General features: G+C 39.2%; 1 protein-coding gene and 1 pseudogene across 1 annotated transcript; one reads left to right on the top strand and one right to left on the bottom strand.

Annotated features, from left to right (window-relative positions):
• Nucleotides 1-370: 370 nt before the first annotated feature.
• Nucleotides 371-1321, bottom strand: LOC109561004 (olfactory receptor 2V1-like). The gene has a single exon (XM_019963435.2). It carries the CDS (start codon nucleotides 1319-1321, stop codon nucleotides 371-373), a length of 951 nt encoding a protein of 316 aa, XP_019818994.2.
• Nucleotides 1322-13637: 12316 nt separating this feature from the next.
• On the top strand, nucleotides 13638-14152 carry LOC109561945 (large ribosomal subunit protein uL23 pseudogene; annotated as a pseudogene).
• Nucleotides 14153-20160: the final 6008 nt, after the last annotated feature.

Below are 20160 nucleotides of genomic sequence, written 5' to 3' on the forward strand. Positions count from 1 at the left end.
TTGACCTCTCCAGGCATCCTCCACTATCCCAAGGAGAAGCAAGGCCTAGGGCAAGATGTCTCTTCTGAGCTATGGGCAATTGCTTGAGAAGAACACAGCTGAAAGCTTCCACCTGTCAACTCTTTCAACAACCATGGAATGGAGGATGTGTGTCTTCTATTCTTATAACTCTGTCAGCCCAACTTTTTGTCCAAATTGTCACACTCACCATGAACATGATAGATTGAGTTGATGTCTAAATTTGACTAACCTTAATCAGAGAATGACTTTTATTTTTAGTATGGCACATTCATATCTCTTCCAATGAAACTACAGTTGGTTGGGTCAGATTTCCTGGCCCCAGAGCACATCTCCAGGTGCTAAAACCAACCTAGTTCTGCCCAACACCACAAGAACACCTCCCCAGAAGTTTCTTGAGAGCACCAGCCACTTCCTTGTTCCTCAGGCTGTAGATAAGTGGGTTGAGCATAGGGGTAATCATGGTATAGAAGGCAGAGACCGCCTTGTCCTGCTTGGAGGAATGATAGGCCTGAGGCCGCATGTAGGTGATCATGGCAGCCCCGTAGAAGATAGACACAGCTGCCATGTGAGAGGAACAGGTAGCAAAGGCCTTCTGCCGACCTTCAGCAGAACGCATGTGGAGCACAGTTATCAGGATCCTCAGATATGAGGCAGAGATGACAGAGAAGGGCAGGAGCAGCATGAGGACACAGCACACATAGATCATAGTCTCATAGAGGGAGGTGTCAGCACAGGCCAGCTTGAGCACTGCAGGGACCTCGCAGAAAAAGTGGTCAATCTCTTGGGAGCCACAGTAAGGGAATCGTAGTGTAAAGATAGCCTGGATCAGCCCATCCACCAGGCCAAAGAGCCAAGACCCTGCCACCATGAGCCAGCAGACACGGCGGCTCATGACCACCGAGTACCTCAGTGGGTTGCTGATGGCCACATAGCGATCATAGGCCATGAAAGCCAGCAGGAAGCACTCATCCCCCAGGAGGGTGAGGAAGAAGAGGATCTGGAGCCCACAGCCTGTGAAGGAGATGGAACCATGGCCCAGGAGATAGTCGATGGCCATCCGTGGTACAATGGTGGAGATGAGCATGAGGTCCATGAGTGACAGCCAGCTGAGGAAGAAGTACATGGGGCTGTGGAGACGGGAGTCAGTGTTGATGAGGAGGATCATAAGCCCATTGCCAGAGAGGGCCACCAGAAACATGGCCATGATGATGGAGAAGAGGAGGAGGTGCAGTGGTGAGTGTGTGAAGAGGCCCAGGAGGATGAAGTGGGAGATGAGAGTCTGGTTTCCCAAGAAAGCCATTGTTCCTTCAGAGGGATGTGCCATAGAGAGGACTGGGATCTGGAAGCAGGAGGTTTGTGTTCAGTGCCATAATACAAAATCATTGCAAATTTTTCCAATATGTTGCCCTCTTTAAACATTATTTGATTTAGAATAAAAGAAAAAATATCCTAACAGAAATGCAGGATACTTCTGTTGCCTTTACTTTTAAATCTTTCTGCACACAATTGAGAAGCCTGTCTTAACCATTATTATTAAAGTAAACATTGCTTCTACTTCTGCTAGGATTGGTCTGTACTCCAATCCACAGATGCTTCTCCTATAGAGTTCTGGGCAGGCCTCACTAAAGGATTTCTTTTTCTCCAGAAAAGACCTAAAGCAGCAAAGACATTAACAACTGTGTGAACTGAGCATTTTTATGACCGTTATGAATCTCAATTTTCTTATCTTAAATTGGGATAACAGCTATCTTTGAAGTAATAGTAAAGGTTGAAGATGACAGCATAAGCAGTGTCTTGTAGCACAGAAATATTACTGATATTACTTGATCATTTCTCATGTGCCAAGCACAATGATGAGCACTCTATAATCATATTTAATCCTCATAACTACTTAAAATTATCATTTGCCCCATTTGTGAAATGGAGAAAGTGAACAAGTGGGGATTAACAATTTTTATAATCAACATTAGATGAGATATAGGAAGGTAAATATGAAACATGAATAAGAATTTATAGGAAAAAAAGTATGTAGAAGATGGAACCTTAAAAAAACTTTTTAAATACACCTCAGACTACACAGTTCTACTTATAAGAATTCATCTTACAAAAACATTTACACATATATGAAATGTTGTGTTGACAACAGGATTTGGTGTAGATTTGTTTATAGTGGAAGAAAGATCACAAAAGATCTAAATTTCTATCAATATAGGAAAAATTGAATAAACAATGGAATAATAAACTGTAAAAAAGAAGCAAAATGAGTTTGCTTTTTATGTGTTTATATAGAATTCTCCCCAAATAATATTGTTCTGTGAAAAAGGTACATGACAGAGCAGTTTATGAGCTATATTACATACTATATAATTACATGCCATAATTATATGTTATATATACCTATAGAAATTATGCTTTATGTTTTATAATCATATAATTATTCTATATTATACATCATATATCATGGAATACAACATAATATTACATTTTACTGATACGTATTAAAAAAGAAATGAGTATGTGTCTGTATATATTTATATCTATAAACTTAGTGTAAAATCTCTGGAATTAAACAGAAGAGCTAGTAATGCTGCTTACCTCAGAGGAAAGAATGAGAAGAAGATTGCTGAGACCTAAGCTAGGGGCTTCCCAGGTGGCACTAGTGGTAACGAACCTGCCTGCCAACGCAAGAGACTATAAGAGATGCAGGTTCAATCCCTGGGTTGGGAAGATCCCCTGGAAGCAGGCACAGCAAACCACTTCAGTATTCTTGCCTGGAGAATCCCATGGTTAGAGAAGCCTGGTGGGCTACAGTCCACAGGTTGTAGAGTCTGATGTGACTGAAGCAACTTGGCATGCCCACAAGTTAGGAAAAGAATCTTTATGGTATATGATTTTTACCTCTTAAATTTTACTCTTTGTGAGACAATATATACTTTTTATGGAGAAGGAAAGGGCAACCCACTCCAGTATTCTTGCCTGGAGAATCCCAGGGACAGGGGAGCCTGGTGGGCTGCCGTCTCTGGGGTCGCACAGAGTCGAACACAACTGAAGCGACTTAGCAGCAGCAGCATATACTTTTTAAAATACATAAATATAATATTGAGATGATAACCAACAACATTTGTCATGGAAATCGATCAATTGATAACCAACATTCATTCACAACATGTTGTAGATGCTTAATAGATCTGGACATCTTACTGGACGAAGAACCAAAAAATTTTCAAGAGTAAAGCAATGTTTTACAGACCAGAGTAAAAAGTAAAACTGCCTCTTTAATTATCAGAATATATAAAGTCTGATACTGGTGAAGTAACAGGACAATTGACAAAAGTAACAAAAAAGAAGTGCGGGATCAGGCACGTATGTGTGAAAATTTTAAATTGGATTAAAATACCATAGTTTAATTTCTGTGAGTAAAGAATATTCAATAAATGATTTAGGGCAATTTTTCACCTGTTTGAAAAATCTTTAAAAATTAAGTCCATAATTGTACCTCTCAGTAAAACAAATTCCTGGAAGCTTAAAGATTTAAAGTGAGAAATTTATATTATTGGAAGAAATATGGGAGAATGTGTCTGTGCCCTTGTGGTAGGATTGGTCTCATTAATTACAGCAAAAGGAATGAGCAAAATCTATAAACTATTATATATAATGATAAAAATCTATAATATAATATATTACCAAATACATATCCTTTTCATATTCAAACCATATAAACAATACCCACAAGTCAATAAGAAAAACAATGAACATGATGAGCAGTAATTCTCAGCAAATAGACTGCAAATAGCATCAATAAAATGACTTTATTTCACAAGTAACTAGAGAAACTCAAATTAAAAGAGAGATACACTTTTACATATCAGGGTGGTATAAAGCTTGGTAATGCTAAGTGTGGGGAGACAAGAAAATGAGAAATAAGTACATGTAATGTGCTGAAGGACACAGAATATAACAGTGGTTACTTCTGGAGAAAGGATTAAGACTGGGTAAGGATGGTGGTCAAAGAAGACTCTAGTTAAACCTGTGATGTTTGAATTTTTAATAATAAGAACATGTTCTTATGAAACTATCTCAAAAAACTGCAGAGGAATGAACACTTCTGAATTCATTCTGTGAGGCCATCATCAGCCTGATACCAAAACTAGACAAACATATCACAAAAAGAAAAAAATTACAGGCCAATATCTCTGATGAATACAGATGCAAAAATCCTCAGTAAAACACTCACAAACCAAATGCAACAATGCATTAAAAGGCTCATACACCATCATCAAGTGGCTTTTACCCCATGGATGCAAGGATTTTTCAATATTTTCAAATCAATCAGTGCAACACACCACATTAACAAATTGAAGAATAAAAATCACATGATCATCTCAATAGATACAGAAAAAAATTTAGTTAAAATTCAGCATCCATTTATGATAAAACTCTTTGGAAAGTGGCTATAGAGGGAAAATATTTCAACATAATAAAGGCCATAAATGACAAACACAACTAACATCATAATCAACAGTGAAAAACTGAAAGAATTTCCTTTGATCTGGAACAAGACAAGGATGTCCACTCTCACCACTTTTACTTAACATAGTTTTGAATGCTCTACCATATCAACCAGAAGAGAAAAATAAATAAAAGGAATCTAAATTCAGAAAGAAGTAAAACTGTTTACAGGTGACATGATGTTATACACAGGAAATTCTAAAGATACTACCAGAAAACTAGTGGAGCTCATCAGTGAACTCAGTAAAGTTGCTGGATACAAAATTAATATACAGAAATATGTTGTATTTCTCTATACTAACAATGAAACATCATCAAGAGAAATTAAGGAAACAATCTCATTTATCATCACATGTAAAAATGAAGTATCTAAGAATAAACTTACATAAGGTGGCAAAAGACCTGTACTGCAAAACCTATAAGACACTGATGAAAGACAGCACAAACAGATGGAAAGATATACCATGTTCTTGTATTGGAAGCATTGCTATTATTAAAATGACTACACTACCCAAGGCCATCCATAGATTCAATGCAATCTCTGTAAAATTACAGTGGCATTTTCCACAGAAGTAAAACTAGAAAAGTTTTTTAAAATTTGTATGAAAATACTAAGACCCCAAACAGCCAAAACACTCTTGAGAAAGAAGAATGAGGCTGGAGGAATTGTGCTTCCTGACTTCAGACTATACTACAAAACTACAATAATCAAAGCATTATGGTACTGGCACAAAAGCAGAAGTCTAGATCAATGGAACAGGATAGAAAGCCCAAAAATATGCCTATGCACTTCCAGTCAATTAATCTATGACAGAGGAAGCAAGACTCTATGATGAAGAAAAGATAGCCTCTTCAACAAATGATGCAGGGAAAACTGGAAGTCACATGTGACTTTATGAATGTTCTAATGAAGTTAGAACATTCTTTAACATTGTATGCAAATAATAAGCTCAAGTGGATTAAAGATGTAAGTTTGAGACCAGACAGTACAAAACAGAGGAAAATATAAGCAAAACACTCTTTGACATCAATTGCAGAAATATTTTTTGGCTGTGTCTCCTATAGTAATGGAAATAAAAACAAAAATAAACAAATAGGACCTAATTAAAGTTAAAAGCTTTTACAAAGCAAAGGAAATCATAAGTAAAAAGACACCCTGAGGGTTTCAGAATGGGAGAAAATATTTGCAAATGATGTGACAAATAAGGGATTAATTTCTAAAATAAGGAAACAGCTCATACAGCTCATTATATACATAAAAAAAAAAAAAAATCAAAAAGTGGGAAGAAGACCTAAATATACAGTTCTCCAAAGAAGACATACAGATGGATGATAAGCATCTGCAGAGATGATCAATATTGCTAATTATTAGAGAAATGCAAATCAAAACTACAGTGAGGTATCACTTCACAGCAGTCAGAATGAATGGCCATTAATAAAAAGTCTACAAATAATAAGTGCCAGAGAGGATGTGGAGAAAATGAACCCTCCTATGCTGTTGTTGGGAATGTAACTGCTGCAGCCACTATGGAGAATGATATGGAGGTTCCTTGAAATATTAAAAATAGAGTTACCATATGACCCAGGAATTCCATTCCTGGGCATATATCTGGAGAAAACCACAATTCATCTGGATATATGCACCCTGATGTTCATTGCAGCACCATTTGCAATTGCTAAGACATGGAAGTAAGCTAAATGTCCACTGACAGAAGAATGGATAAAAATATTTGGTACATATATATGTATATATATACAATGGAATATTAGCCATAAAAACAAATGAAATAATGCCTTTTACAGCAACACGGATGGACCTAGAGATTATCTACTAAGTGAACTATGCCAAAGACAAACATCATATGATATCACTTACATGTGAAATTGAAAAAAATAATATAAATGAACTTATTTCCAAAATAGAAATAGACTCACAAACATAGAAAACAAACTTATGTTTAACAGAGGGAATAGTGATGGGGTGTGTGTGTGTGTGTGTGTGTGTGGTATATGAGGAAATAACATATACAAACTACTATGTATAAAAGAGATGAACAAGGACCTACTGTATGGCACATCTTGTAAAAACCTATGATGGAAAAGAATCTGGAAAAAAATAAATATATATACATATAGCTAAATCACTTAACTGTATACATGATGCTAATATGACATTATAAATGAACCATACTTCAATATTTAAATGGTCAAAAAGAAATGCAAAAAAAAAGACAATAAAATATCTTTAGATGAATGTTTCAAACAGAGTCCGTGTGACATGTAATTAAGTAATGAAGCTCAGATGTTTAGAATTTTGTATTGAATTAGAGGTAGGCAAAATGACTTTACCAGGCCTGCACAAAGAAAAGTGACAAGGAGGAAATCATGTAGATAGAATGACTAATGAATTTACTCTTATTTTAAATCATGACATTATGTCTTGAAAAGATTTTAAAAAGGCTTGTAGTCATATTGCTTTTTTTGAAAAATGTTTTTGATTCTAAGACCTGTAACAATTCTCAAATTTTAGTGCTCATAAAAATTATTTCTGATGCTGATTAGAACAGCAGGTTTCTTTTGCCCCATCTAAGAGCTATTAAATGAGGAATCTTAAGTTTATGCACAATGAAGTTTTGAAATAAGCTGGCAGAAAGTATCCCCCCTACACGTCCCCCATTTTTTTCTTATTATTGAACTTGCCTTTACTAAATCTCTAACTGGAGTCAAGTCACCTTCCATTTCTGTCTTTTTTATCTCCCAAATTTTATTGAGATAAAATTGACAAATAAAATTGTATATATTTAGATGTGAAAAAAAACAGTAAGAACATGTTCATATATTCCTTAAATTTAAGTGAAGATTGTCATAAGCAGGTAATTGATGCACCTGGAACATCCTTTTTCTTTTGCTTGTTTTGTAACATAACATTATAAAACACATCCAAGGAATTAGCAATTAGGAAAATTTTAAAGTAATAAATTAGTATTTTAACATGTTTTTATAGAAAAAGTAATCAATCAGATACTATTCTCAATGTCACTTACCTCTGGGGTGTTGTGGTGGATCTCTTTGTTGTCACAGCTACCTGGCCACACACATCAGTCATAGCACACGTGACCAAATTAACAATCCCATCCCAGGCAACGACTGGGACTATAGTCCTCATAGAACATAGAGCAATGGCACTGATGCAAGCAAAGTGTGAGAGAAAGAAGATGAGGGATTAGAAAGGAGAAGGATGAAGAGAAGCACTAACAACAGACCAAGAAATCAAGGGAGAGATGAAAGGAGTAATGGGAAAATATCAAGGAAAATGAGACTTGATAAAACAGAAAAAAAAAATGAGAGAATGTGTTGGAATATAAAAAATTATTCTTCCCCTGATGAGACAGAGAAGGCAGAGAACACAGACATAGTGGGAAAAGGGAACACAGATGCTGAAAGAGAAGGATCAGGGGAAAGCCAATGGCACAGACGGGAGAAGGCACAGAAAGAGGAGTGCCTGAGTGCAGAGGGCAGCCAGGCAGAGGCACAGAGCTCTCCCATAACCAATGCAACAGTAAGTTCTCTGAGTTCTGCGACTCTGGGGGTTGTGAGAGCCCAGTGTCTGACTCTGCCTACCCTTCTGGGAGGAGCTATGGAGCAGACTGCATTATCTGCAACCTCTTTTGGCTTCTGTGGTCAACTTTGCCCTCTTTGGTGTCTTGTCATACTTGCCCTGAGGCCTCCCCCAAGCACCGGAGGCAGTAGTTTTCAGTCTGGACAGAAACCATGTAAAGACCTGATGCTTCCCAGCTTCCTCTTCCATCACTGGAACATTCTGTGCTCACGTTTAAGAGCCTGGCTTCTTCCAGGTGAGCAGGTGTCCATAGAGCCTGTAAGGCCAAGCTCAGCAGATCCAGACATTCTAGACCTCCTTGTTGAGAACCAGACTTCATCTCCATCTCTATATGCCTAAATCAATTCAAGTTCTTGCTGGACAGAGCCTGTACTTGTATCCATACCATCTCATCTGCCTGGAATGCCTTCCCTGATCCTTCATTCATTCAATAGATATTTAATGAGCATTCACTATGTGCCTGGTAATGTGCTAAGTGCCAAGAATAAAGGGAATAAGCAGATACACTTTCCTTCTGGGAGATGACCTCTCCTCCCATCCCTGAAACCCTGACTCTTCCATCAAGTTTCTTCTCCTCAGTAATTTCTCCTCTTTCCTATATCACTTGTCTGGAATCAATAAGATACTGATTACAAGTAATGCCCTGTTGACCAACAGAACATCAAAGGTTCCTAATACAGGGATTTATGAACCTCCAAACTGTATGTACAATCTGGTGTTTATGTGAACAGTCATGGACAGAAAATTCACAGTTTTCTTATATTCCTTTAAAAAGTAAAGACTTTGCTTTTATTTCTGAATTGAAGTTATTTATCTGGTGGAGGTACTTACACTTTCAAAAATGGATTTCCTCAATCTTTTATTATGTTTACTGAGCATAAAGCCCATAAGTGTGGTCCCTGTGTGTATTGCTTATATTACCTATTCACACCTGAGAACATTTAGCATCGGGAAAGGTGGCAGTCGGACAAGTACCATGAGTTCAACTTTCCTGTCCTTAAAGGTGCCAGAGAAGAAATTCTCAACTTTGGGATGAATCAGGAGAAGTTTCCTGGAACCCAGGAGGTGATTTTTGATTCTCAAGAATAATTGGAATACCTCAGACTGAGCAGAGGCCAAATATTTCAGGCAGAAGGAGGAGACAGAGGTTGAGGCAGAAAAGAGAAAGCAAAAATTGATGGAGGAGGCAAGTTGAGTCCCTTGACTGAGCAGGGGTCCACACAGGGAGACTGTGGAGGGAATCTGCTCATGAATGCCGTACTTAGGAGATGGAACTTTATATTGATACAACACTGAGTCATGGTTAAGAAATAGGATCTGGCCAATTATTAGTTTGGGGCAACTGCTCGCTGAGCCTTTCATCTCATCTGCAAAGTGAGGACAAGAATAATCACCTTCCAGGGTGGTTATGAAGACTGAGTTTATGTGTTCAAAAGCACCAGACATTTGCCTGATTCACACAGAAAACACATAACAAGTGGTGGGCATTGTTGGTGCCCACAAGTTGGTGGGCTGTTGAGCAAAGGAGCAGATTATGCCTGTTCACTGGATGGCAGAGAGACAGGAAGACAGGAGAAGAGAAGAAGCTACTAATAATCAGTTTGATGGTCCAGGCTGGAGACAGCTCTGGGGTGTGTTACCTGGGACAGGTTCCTTAATCATTCTGTTGCCCAGTTTTATCATCCATTCTGGCAGTGAAAATAAAATAGGATAATGTGTGTGAAGTCTCTACTCCATTGCCTGGTTCATTGTGAGTACCCAACACACCGCGACAGCTATAATCATGTCTCCAATTTCATCACTTATTGTTCCCTGGACAAAGATGAAGTGTAAAGAAGGAAAGTCTTTTTTCTTTTTTTTTAAGTGCATGGCAGTGCTGGGAAAAGGCCACAAAAGCTTGTCTTCAAGAATTGGAAACATAAGCACAAACAGTAGATAAGCATGAGAACCTTTCAAAACCTAACAACCAGGTATCAGAAACACTGTCCCAGTACCTTGAAGGGGCCAGTTTCAGGTAGTCTAGCCATTGTTGCACCTCTTTAGACTTGAAAAGACAAATTGTGCACACTCTCCCTATAACCTGTGATGAGACCCTATGGAAGTAAATTTCTTTTTCTGGGTCTCAGTCTCACACCTGTAAAATGACAGGTTGGATGCAGCAACGCTCAGCTCCTTCCTAGTTCTACCCATGGATTAGAGAATTAGGAGAAAAAATACTTCAAAACAAAATCTGACCACACAAGAGTCTTCTACCTTAAGAGAAATAGTAAGTAGGAGAATGGCAAGGATAGTTGTGCATTGAAAAAATCATCTTAAGCGTTTCATAGTGGAGAGGAGAAGTATCAGTACAAGATGCAGAGAAGAGCCAGACCTGAAACTATATAATCAATGACATGAGGAAGGCCTGGAGAATCATGAGGCAGGTTCCACTGGGAGCCCTGTGTCCTGGGTGAACAGATTCCACACCCCAGGGAGGGCTGCTGTGATCAGTCAGTTGGGTCTGCAACAAAGTTCCTCTTAGTGCAGAGAAAACTGCATATTTCCATCTTCTTAAAGGAAATAGGGCTGAAAGAAGCAGAAGGGAACCATTAAACACAGAGAAGAGAAATTTCCAGGGGAAAGAAAGGCTTATTTGATCAGAACTCTTCTAGAATTTCCTTCTATCTTGCTTGTGAAAGTAGCAGTTGACCAAGATGCCTGGGGCACTCGCCATCCAATCAGAGAAAACATTCAATGCTTCCCACCAGGACTGTCTGAAGAAATTCAATAAGACTCATTAAAATGAAAATAGAATAGCTCAAAAAAGAAATCCAGAAAATCCTGGAAGAGAGAGATTCATACTCAAACACTGGCAGAATCTTTAGAAGTTAAAAAAAGTCTTTCAGAAACAAAAATCAGAGCACAGAGAGACCATATAGCCCTCATCCAAAAGAACAGTGGAAGAGGGCTGCACCAGGAGGAGACAGGCTTCTAGCTGGGAGCCAGCACACAGCCTCTCATCTGTGAAAGAACCCCTTACTGGGCCAGATTCAGCATCTAGCTCAGGGGTTTTATTCCTTGTCACTTCTCACTGCCACACATTTTTCTCCCTTCTGCTGTCACTAAGGAAAGTTACTTCTGTTCTTACAAGTCCTCAGAGAACCCTTCTCTGCCACATCTCTGTCCCCAGTCTGTTGCAATTAAACCTCTTGGGAAAGGAAGACTCTTGCAAAGTTCTCTGCTCACCAATAAACAAACTCTTTCCCAGGGGTACGTGGAGAAGAAACTGGGGAGAGATTCTCTGGGTCAGTCCAGGAAAAAGTGTCTCTCCCTGGGCTTAAAACTCGAACAAGAAATGTTGGCTTTTGCTCTGGGTTATGGCTCACAATATGAATGCCCAATAAATACTGTATGTAGGTGAAGACAACAGGGTATCTTCCAGAGTCTTCCAGACTGTTGCCCCTCTGATTTCGTTTACCTCCTCCTGTTACCTAGGCTATGAGACATTCCCATCCAAGATGACACTGATGCTTCTAAACTCAGAACTCAGTTCCCCTGGAATTCAATGAAGTCCTAAAGAGGTCAAAGAGTCAACAAACACTTTGCTGGGACAAAGGTCACTTGTCCCTGAACTGACCACTTTTTTGCCCACTTTTCCATCAACTCACACCCAGCTGAACTTCTGTCAGACTAAGAAATTTAAAGGTATAGCACAGACACTTGACCTTAAAGTCAGACAGAGCTGGGTGTCAATATTTTTAGACTTCAGTCTAGGCAAAGGACCCATCTGAACACCAGTTTTCTCATCTTTAAAAAGGGAATAATGATTTTCACTATAAAGTGTTTGTTGTGAGGCTGAAATTGAAAAAAGATAACTGAAGTCATCTCCCCATTATAATTTCTAAGAATTAGAGTTACTAGTATGACTTCCCTCCATTCTCTCTAAAGCCCCCAAAACAGAGACAAATACAGACTTTACAAAAATAGTTTATAAAGCTTATTAAGTGAATAACAAAGCCACAAGGGAAAAAAATGTTGAGGAGAGAAAAGAATCTATTTCCCAGAGTTATCACTTTATAATATTCAAAACATCCAGTTTTCAATGCAAAATCACAAAGCATGAAGAAAACAAGAGGGTAAAATCTATTCACAGAACAACTGAACAGAAGTTGTCCTTGAGAAAGCACAGATATTAGACATATCAGAAAGGACTTTAAATCAGCTGACTTAAATATTCTGAAAGAGCTAAAGAAAACCATGGACAACGAGCTACAGAAACTAGAAGAATAGTTCATGAATAAATAGAAAATATCAATAAGCAGATACAAATTATAAAATGAAATAAATAGAACTTCTGAAGCTGAGAAATGAAAAACTCACTAGGGGTATCAGTAGCAGATTTTAAAAGGCAGAAGCAGAAGACAAATCAGAGAATCTGATGATAGATCAATTTAGATTATCAGGTCTAAGAACAAAAATTTTTTTAAATGACAAAAAAAAAAGCCTAAGAGATCTGTGTTATATAATCAAATATAGCAACATAGGCATTTGGAAATTCAAGAAAGAGAAGAGACAAAGACACAGTAAGAATATTTAAAGAAGTAATTGTTGAGAACTGTTCAAGTTTGATAAACACATGAAAAAACACATGTAGGAAGTTCAATGAACTCCAAGCAGCACAAACACAATAGAGATACTTATACATTATAATGAAATTGTTGGAAGCCAAAGACAAGGAGAGAATCTTGAAAGCAACAAAAGAGAAACAACTCATCATGCACATGAGCTCAATGAGATTAACAACAAATTTCTCAGAAACCCTGAGACCATAAGGAAGTACCCTGACCACTTAAACCACTGAAATTAAAAAAAAAAAACCATCAACAAAGAATTCTATATTGAAACATACATACTACCATATGTAAAATAGTTATCCAGTGGGTATTTGCTGTAAGATACAGAGAACCCAAAGCTGGTGCTCTGTGATAACCTAGAGCGATGGAATGGGCAGGGAGGTAGGAAGGAGGTTTAAGAGGGAGGGGACGTATGTATACCTATGGCTGATTCATGTTGATGTATGGCAGAAACCATCACAATATTGTAAAGTAATTATCTTCCAATAAAAAATGTTTTAAAAAAGTCCACAGCTAATATCATACATAAGGCTGAAAGGCTGAAAATTTTCCTTCTAAGATGAAGAAAAATACAAAAACGCCAGTTTTCATCACATCTGTTCAACACATTACTAGATTTAAATATATATATTTTTGACTTTTGAAAAAAAAATGAATTTTATATCAGGCTAAATTAATCTTCAAATAAAGGAGAAATAATATATTTTTAGCTACACAAAAGCCTTTAGATTACATTATTATTCAGGCTAAAAGGAAAGGTCGCTAGATAGGAATTTGAAGTCATATGGGAAATAGAGAATTCTGGCAAAAGTAACACAAGTATAAAAACTAGTATTACTGTATTTTTGGTTTTCAACTTTCCTAAATTACTGAAGATGGTGCCGAAGGTGAAGAAGGAAACCCCTGCTCCTCCTAAAGCTGAAGCCAAAGCAAAGGCTTTGAAGGCCAAGAAAGCAGTGTTGAAAGGTGTCCACAGCCACAAAAAAAAGAAGATCCGGACGTCGCCCACCTTCCGGCGGCCCAAAACACTGCGGCTCGGGAGGCAGCCCAAATATCCTCGTAAGAGCGCCCCAGGAGGAACAAACTTGACCGCTATGCCATCATCAAACTCCCCCTCACCACCGAGTCAGCCATGAAGAAAATAGAAGACAACAACACACTGGTATTCATTGTGGATGTCAAGGCCAACAAGCACCAAACTAAACAGGCTGTGGGGAAGCTCTATGACATTGACGTGGCTAAGGTCAATACTCTGATCAGGCCTGATGGAGAGAAGAAGGCATATGTTCGACTGGCTCCTGACTGTGATGCTTTGGATGTTGCCAACAAAATTGGGATCATCTAAACTGAGTCCAGCTGGCTAATTCCAAATATAAAAGTTTTCACTATGAAAAAATAAAATAAAATAAAATATATTAAGGAAGATTATAAACCTGTGCTAAACAATGTGTAAAGATGTAGCATTTGTGACAACAGCAAAATAAAGAGAGACAGAGCAATGTAGGGGGCAAGGTTTTATATATAATAAAAACAAAGTTACAATAAATCAAACTAGATTATTGTAAATTTAAGATATGAATTGTAATTCCTATGGCAATTGAGAAATAAATTTATGTACAATATACACAAAAGGAAACAAGGAGAGAATCAAAACAGTACACTAACAAAAAATAAATTATATACAAAAGACAGTAATGGAAGATGTGAGAAACTAAACATCTGTAAGACATATAGAAAATAAACATCAAAATGGCAGAAGTAAGTCTGTCCACACCAGTAATTACTTTAAATTTCAATGAATTAAACTCTCTTATTTAAAGCAAATATTGGCAGAATAAAACATGATCCAACTATGCTATCTTTAAGAGATTCACTTAGATTCAAAGACATAGATTAAAAATTTTTTAATGGAAAAAAAACATTCTATGCAAATTTATCAAGAAAAAACTGGAGTGGAAATAGTGATATCAGAACAGTATAGTTTAAAAAAAAACTGTTACAGAGGAGAAGGTGAAGATGTTGGAATAGGAGGAAAGAGAACCCCAATAAAAATATCAAAAATACATCTACATGTGGAACTGTTCTCACTGAAAAGTAACTGAAGACTGGCAGAAAGAATTCTGCACAACCAAGGTTGTAAGATGATCCACAGAAAATCAGGTAGGAAGGGAAGAGAATCAGTCCAATCTGGCCTGTGAACCTGGAAGGGGACTTAGAGGAAAAGGGAGATTATAGAGTGGAGATCCTCCTGTGGTAGTGAGATTCGAACCAGATTTGGGTGTACCAGCCCTGGGCACCAACAGAGGGAAGATGAGCCCCTTTGGTGGGTTGAAGGGCCAGTGGGACTAATAGGAAGTCTGTGGGAAGTTTGGGCTTGGCTCAGGAGGAGTGCACATGCTCCCTAAGCAGGGCAGAGAAGGCAGATGGACAACTGCATGAGTGGCTGGCCAATTTCCCATGACTACTCTAGTGGGCTGCCCTGCCAAGTGAACACTCCAGCTCTGCTTGGAAGCTCAGGTATGAGACCTAGAGGAGGCTCAGACCCTAAGGGGCATCTGAGCAGAACAGGGGTAGCCATTACCAGCACTCACATAGGCAGCTCAGCAGCAGCAGCTCTGGTCTCTCCCAGCAACCATACCACCACAGCTTGTGCCCCTACTTATACCAAGAGTCCATACAGGCCGCACGTACTTGGAAGAGCAGCTCAACACCAGGGCAAGAGCAGCAGAGTCCAAGGGAAGAGCCAGCTGTGAGAGACAAATGAGGCTCAGACCCAAAATGCTGTGTGAACAAGGTAGGGGCAGCGAATACAGGTGCTTACTCCAGCAGGGCATCAGAAGCACTCATATCTCTGACCCCAGATGGACTATCACAGCCCATGCTCCAGACAACATCAGCTACTCTGGCCCCAGCACTACTAACCTCTGGGGAAAGGATTCTGTGCTGGGAGGGTTGAGAGTGCCACTAAAAAGAAATGAAGCCAGCTTAGGCCCAGCCTTCAGAGTTTCTGCTCTAGCAACTTCAGACCTGCCTCCAACCCTGATAGGGAAGTGACAGCCACTGAGAAGATGGGAAGCTCTGAAACACACCTAGCTCAGGCCCTGGCCCCACGATCTCCATACCAGCCTCCTACCAAGATGAAAGCTGCCTGAAGAAAAATGTGAATTCTGTTCCTGTCGAATCCAGCTCTCCTACCAAAGTCATGGGGCATACTGCATAGGGATGCTCCCACACAAGGACATCACTTCAAGATTGCAATAGGTAACTGTTTTACCTAATTTCATAGAAACAAAGAGAGTGATGCAAAAGGAGAAGATGATATTTTTCAATTACAAGAGAAAGAGAGGAGGGAGATCAAGATGGCAAAATAGAAGGATGTGGATGGGAGGCGGGAGGGAGGCTCCAGACGGAGGGGATAAATATATAATTATGGCAGAGAAGGCAGATTGACAACTGCATGAGTGGCTGGCCAATTTCTCATGACTACTCCAGTGGGCTGCCCTGCCAAGTAAACACTCCAGCTCTGCTTGGAAGCTCAGATATGAGACACAGAGGAGGCACATTATTATATGGCAGAAACCAACACATCATTGTAAAGCAATTATTCTCCAATTAAAAAAAAGAAGGATGTGGAGTCCAATTCCTCCCACAAATGCATAAATTACATCTATGTGTGGAACAATTCACAGAGTACCCACTGAACACTGGCAGAAGGGCTCATACAACCAAAATTGCAAGAAAGGTAACCATGTACTGGGTGGGATTAAAGGGAATCTAGATGAAGCTTGGGCCCCTGAAGGGGAGCTTTGAAAGAAGAAAGGGTCCTTCACCCTAGGAACCCCCTTCACTGGCTAGAAGTTCAGCTAGAACAGATAGGGAGTTTCAGAGGACAGTGCAGCAGCTGGCTTGTGGCAGATAGAACATACAGCACCAGTGTAGACGGTCCTGGCCACCTTGCTGCACTACTCAGCTCAAGAGTGTGGTCCTGGCCACAACTGCGGATGTGCTCTGATCTACCATAGAAGCCTCACTGTTAACATGTACATAAAGAGAGGTGCAGGGTCCCATCATATCAGCCTCATTCCCAGTGTGCTCACAGCAAGCATGGCTCTGCCTCTACAAGCTCTGGGAATGCACCTGCAGATTTCCCTCCTTCAGAGGCAGGGCTTAAATCTGAGCCATGTTTTGGCAGCCATGCAACTTTGATGGATTTATGCTGCCAGCAGCTTTGTAAGCTAGGCACTTGCAGAACCTCCAAGCAAGAGCTCCTGTGGCTGGAGCCGATCTGACATTAGCAGTGGTGAGTTTTGTATGTGCATGCATGTGGAGGTTGGGGCAGGCATATGGGCTGATTCTATAGCTCCTATGGCAAGTCCATATGCAAGAATATTTTCCTGGTGCCTAACTTTGGCAGATCACCGGTGACTTTGTAGACACAGCACCTAAGGAACACGCAGGCTGCTTGCCAGCATTCCCGTGGTTGAGATGGGGCTGAGGGCAGTGGCAACAACAGTATGCTTGTGAGCACACACAAAATGTGACAGGCAATGCCGTAGGGTGAACTATCTGGTGGGTAGCTCCTGCAGAGCAGTATTCCATGGCTCTTCTCTCAGTTAAAGTGCTCAAGTCCCACCTACCTTACACTGCACCTTAGAACTGGATCAAGGAGCTTCTACTCCAACAACTGGGGGGTAGATCCAACCCCAACAGGGCTGTGACAACCACAGAGCAAAGAGGAAGCCCCACTCAACATCCAGTGTAGGGGCCAATTTCCACGTCAGTCACAACCCTATCAAAAGGATGCTCCTGGAGAAGGGAATGGCAACCTACTCCTGTATAGTTGCCTGGAGAATCCTGTGGATAGAGAAGCCTGGCGGGCTACAGTCAATGTGATCACAAAGAATCCAACATGACTGAAACGACTGAGCATGCATGCATGGCATCAAGAGGATGAAGGCCTGCACGCACTGAGGAAAGACAGATAGGCATCCATACTAAAAAACAGCCCTCACACCAAAAATTTTAGACTAACACAGGCTACACATGGTTGATCTCACATAAAAACAATCCTTTAAGGCCAGAGTAGATAACTGTTTCTCCTAAATTCAAAGAGTCAGAGAAATACAAGTAAAATAAAGAAGCAGAGGAGCCATTCCAGATTAAAAGAATAAGAGAATTCCCTTGAAAGAACAAAAACTGAAACAGACCTCTCCAGTCTACTAGACCCTGAGCTCAAAAAGGAGGTAATAAAAATACTAAAGACATTAAGAAAGGTTGTCAATAACAAACAACAAGAAACTATAAATTATACGCAATGGAGTATTACTCAGCCATTAAAAATATACATTTGAATCAGTTCTAATGAGGTGGATGAAGGGAGTGAGTGAAGTTGCTCAGTCGTGTCCGACTCTTTGCGACCCCATGGACTATAGCCTACCAGGCTCCTCGATCCATGTGATTTTCCAGGCAGGAGTACTGGAGTGTGTTGCCATTTCCCTCTCCAGGGCATCTTCCCGACCCAAAGATCAAACCTGGGTCTCCCGCATTGCAGGCAGATGCTTTACCATCTGAGCCACCAGGGAATCAGAAGTGGATGAAACTGGAGCCTATTATACAGAGTGAAGTAAGCCAGAAAGAAAAACACCAATACAGTATACGAACGCATATATATGGAATTTAGAAAGATGGTAATGATAAACCTGTATGCGAGACAGCAAAAGAGACACAGATGTATAGAACAGTCTTTTAGACTCTGTGGGGGGTGGGGGGGATGATGATTTGGGAGAATAGCATTGAAACATGTATATTATCATATGTGAAATGAATCACCAGTCCAGGTTCGATGCATGATACAGGGTGCTCGGGACTGGTGCACTGGGATGACCCAGAGGGAAGGGATGGGGAGGGAGGTGGGAGAGGGGTTCAGGATGGGGAACACATATACACCTGTGGCAGATTTATGTCAATATATGGCAAAACCAATGCAATATTGTAAAGTAATTAGCCTCCAATTAAAATAAATAAATTTATATTAAAAATAAATAAATAAAAATTAAAAATTAAAATTAAAAAAAGGAGCCAATCAAAATTAGAAAACTGGTGTTTCCCTAGTGGTTTGGTGGTTAAGACTCTGTGCTTCCAATGTAGAGGGTGCAGGTTCAATCCCTGGCCAGGAAACTAAGATCGCACATACTATGAAGTATGTGGCCCCCTCCAAAAAAATTAGAAAACTAGTTTTCTGGATGAAAGCTACGCTAAAGGCAATAAATAGTAAATTACATAACACAGAGGAAAATTAAGTCATCTGGAAGATTGATTAATGGAAATCACCTAACCAGAACAGTAGATAGACAAATTAAAAAAAAAAAAAAAAAGACGAAGAAAGCAACATAGGAGATCTGTGGGATAACATAAAGCAAGTCAATCTACACATAATAGGTATCCCAGAAAGAGAAGAAAGAGAACAGGATTGAAACTGCATTTGAAGAAATTATGGTTGAAAACTTCCCAAACCTAAAGAATGAATCAGATACTCAGGTACAAGAAAAATGAAGGATCTCAAACAAGGTGAATCCAAACAGACCCACATCAAAACATTCTAATTGAAACGGCAAAAGTTAAAGAGGATTCTGATGGTAGCAAGAGAAAAGCAAGAGTTAGTTACAAGGGAACCCCACCAAAACTATAAGCTGATTTCTCTACAGAGACCTTGCAGACCAGAAAGAAGTGGCAAAATATACTCAAAGTTCTGAAAGGGAAATACCTACAACCTAGGATACTCTACCCGGCAAGATTACCATTTAGCTAGGATACTCTACCTGGCAAGATTACCATTTAGCTAGGATACTCTACCTGGCAAGATTACCATTTAGAACAGGAGAGATAAAGAATTTCCCAGGCAAGCAAAAATTAAAAGAATACACCAATATAAACCTATCCTTAAAGAAATATTGAAAGATCTTCTCTAAATAAAAAATTAGCAAGAATCTATAGGAAAGAAAAAAAATCACATTAAGAAAGAAAATTGTTTAAATAAGCCAGTACATAGATTTTTAAAAATCAAAAATGGAAAGCAATTGTAACTATAATGAACAGCAAAAGGATAACCATGAAGATGTAAAAGAGTACATAAAAATTTTTAAATGTGGAAAAGGAGAGTAAAAAAACATAGATTATGTTTTAGAATGTGTTTGAGTTTATACAGACTACCTGCATAAAGCAAGTAGATATAGTAGTGAGTTAACATACTTGAAAACCAGAATAACCACAAGTCAAAAACATATGATAGGATCACAAAAACCAAACAGAACTCAAGCAAAAACAAAAGAAAGACATCAAACCACAAAAGAAAAAAAAGGAGAAATACAAAATCAACTGGAAAACAAGATTTAAAATGGC

Source organism: Bos indicus, chromosome 7 (genome assembly GCF_029378745.1).
Source record: "Bos indicus isolate NIAB-ARS_2022 breed Sahiwal x Tharparkar chromosome 7, NIAB-ARS_B.indTharparkar_mat_pri_1.0, whole genome shotgun sequence".
Lineage (NCBI taxonomy): Eukaryota > Metazoa > Chordata > Mammalia > Artiodactyla > Bovidae > Bos > Bos indicus.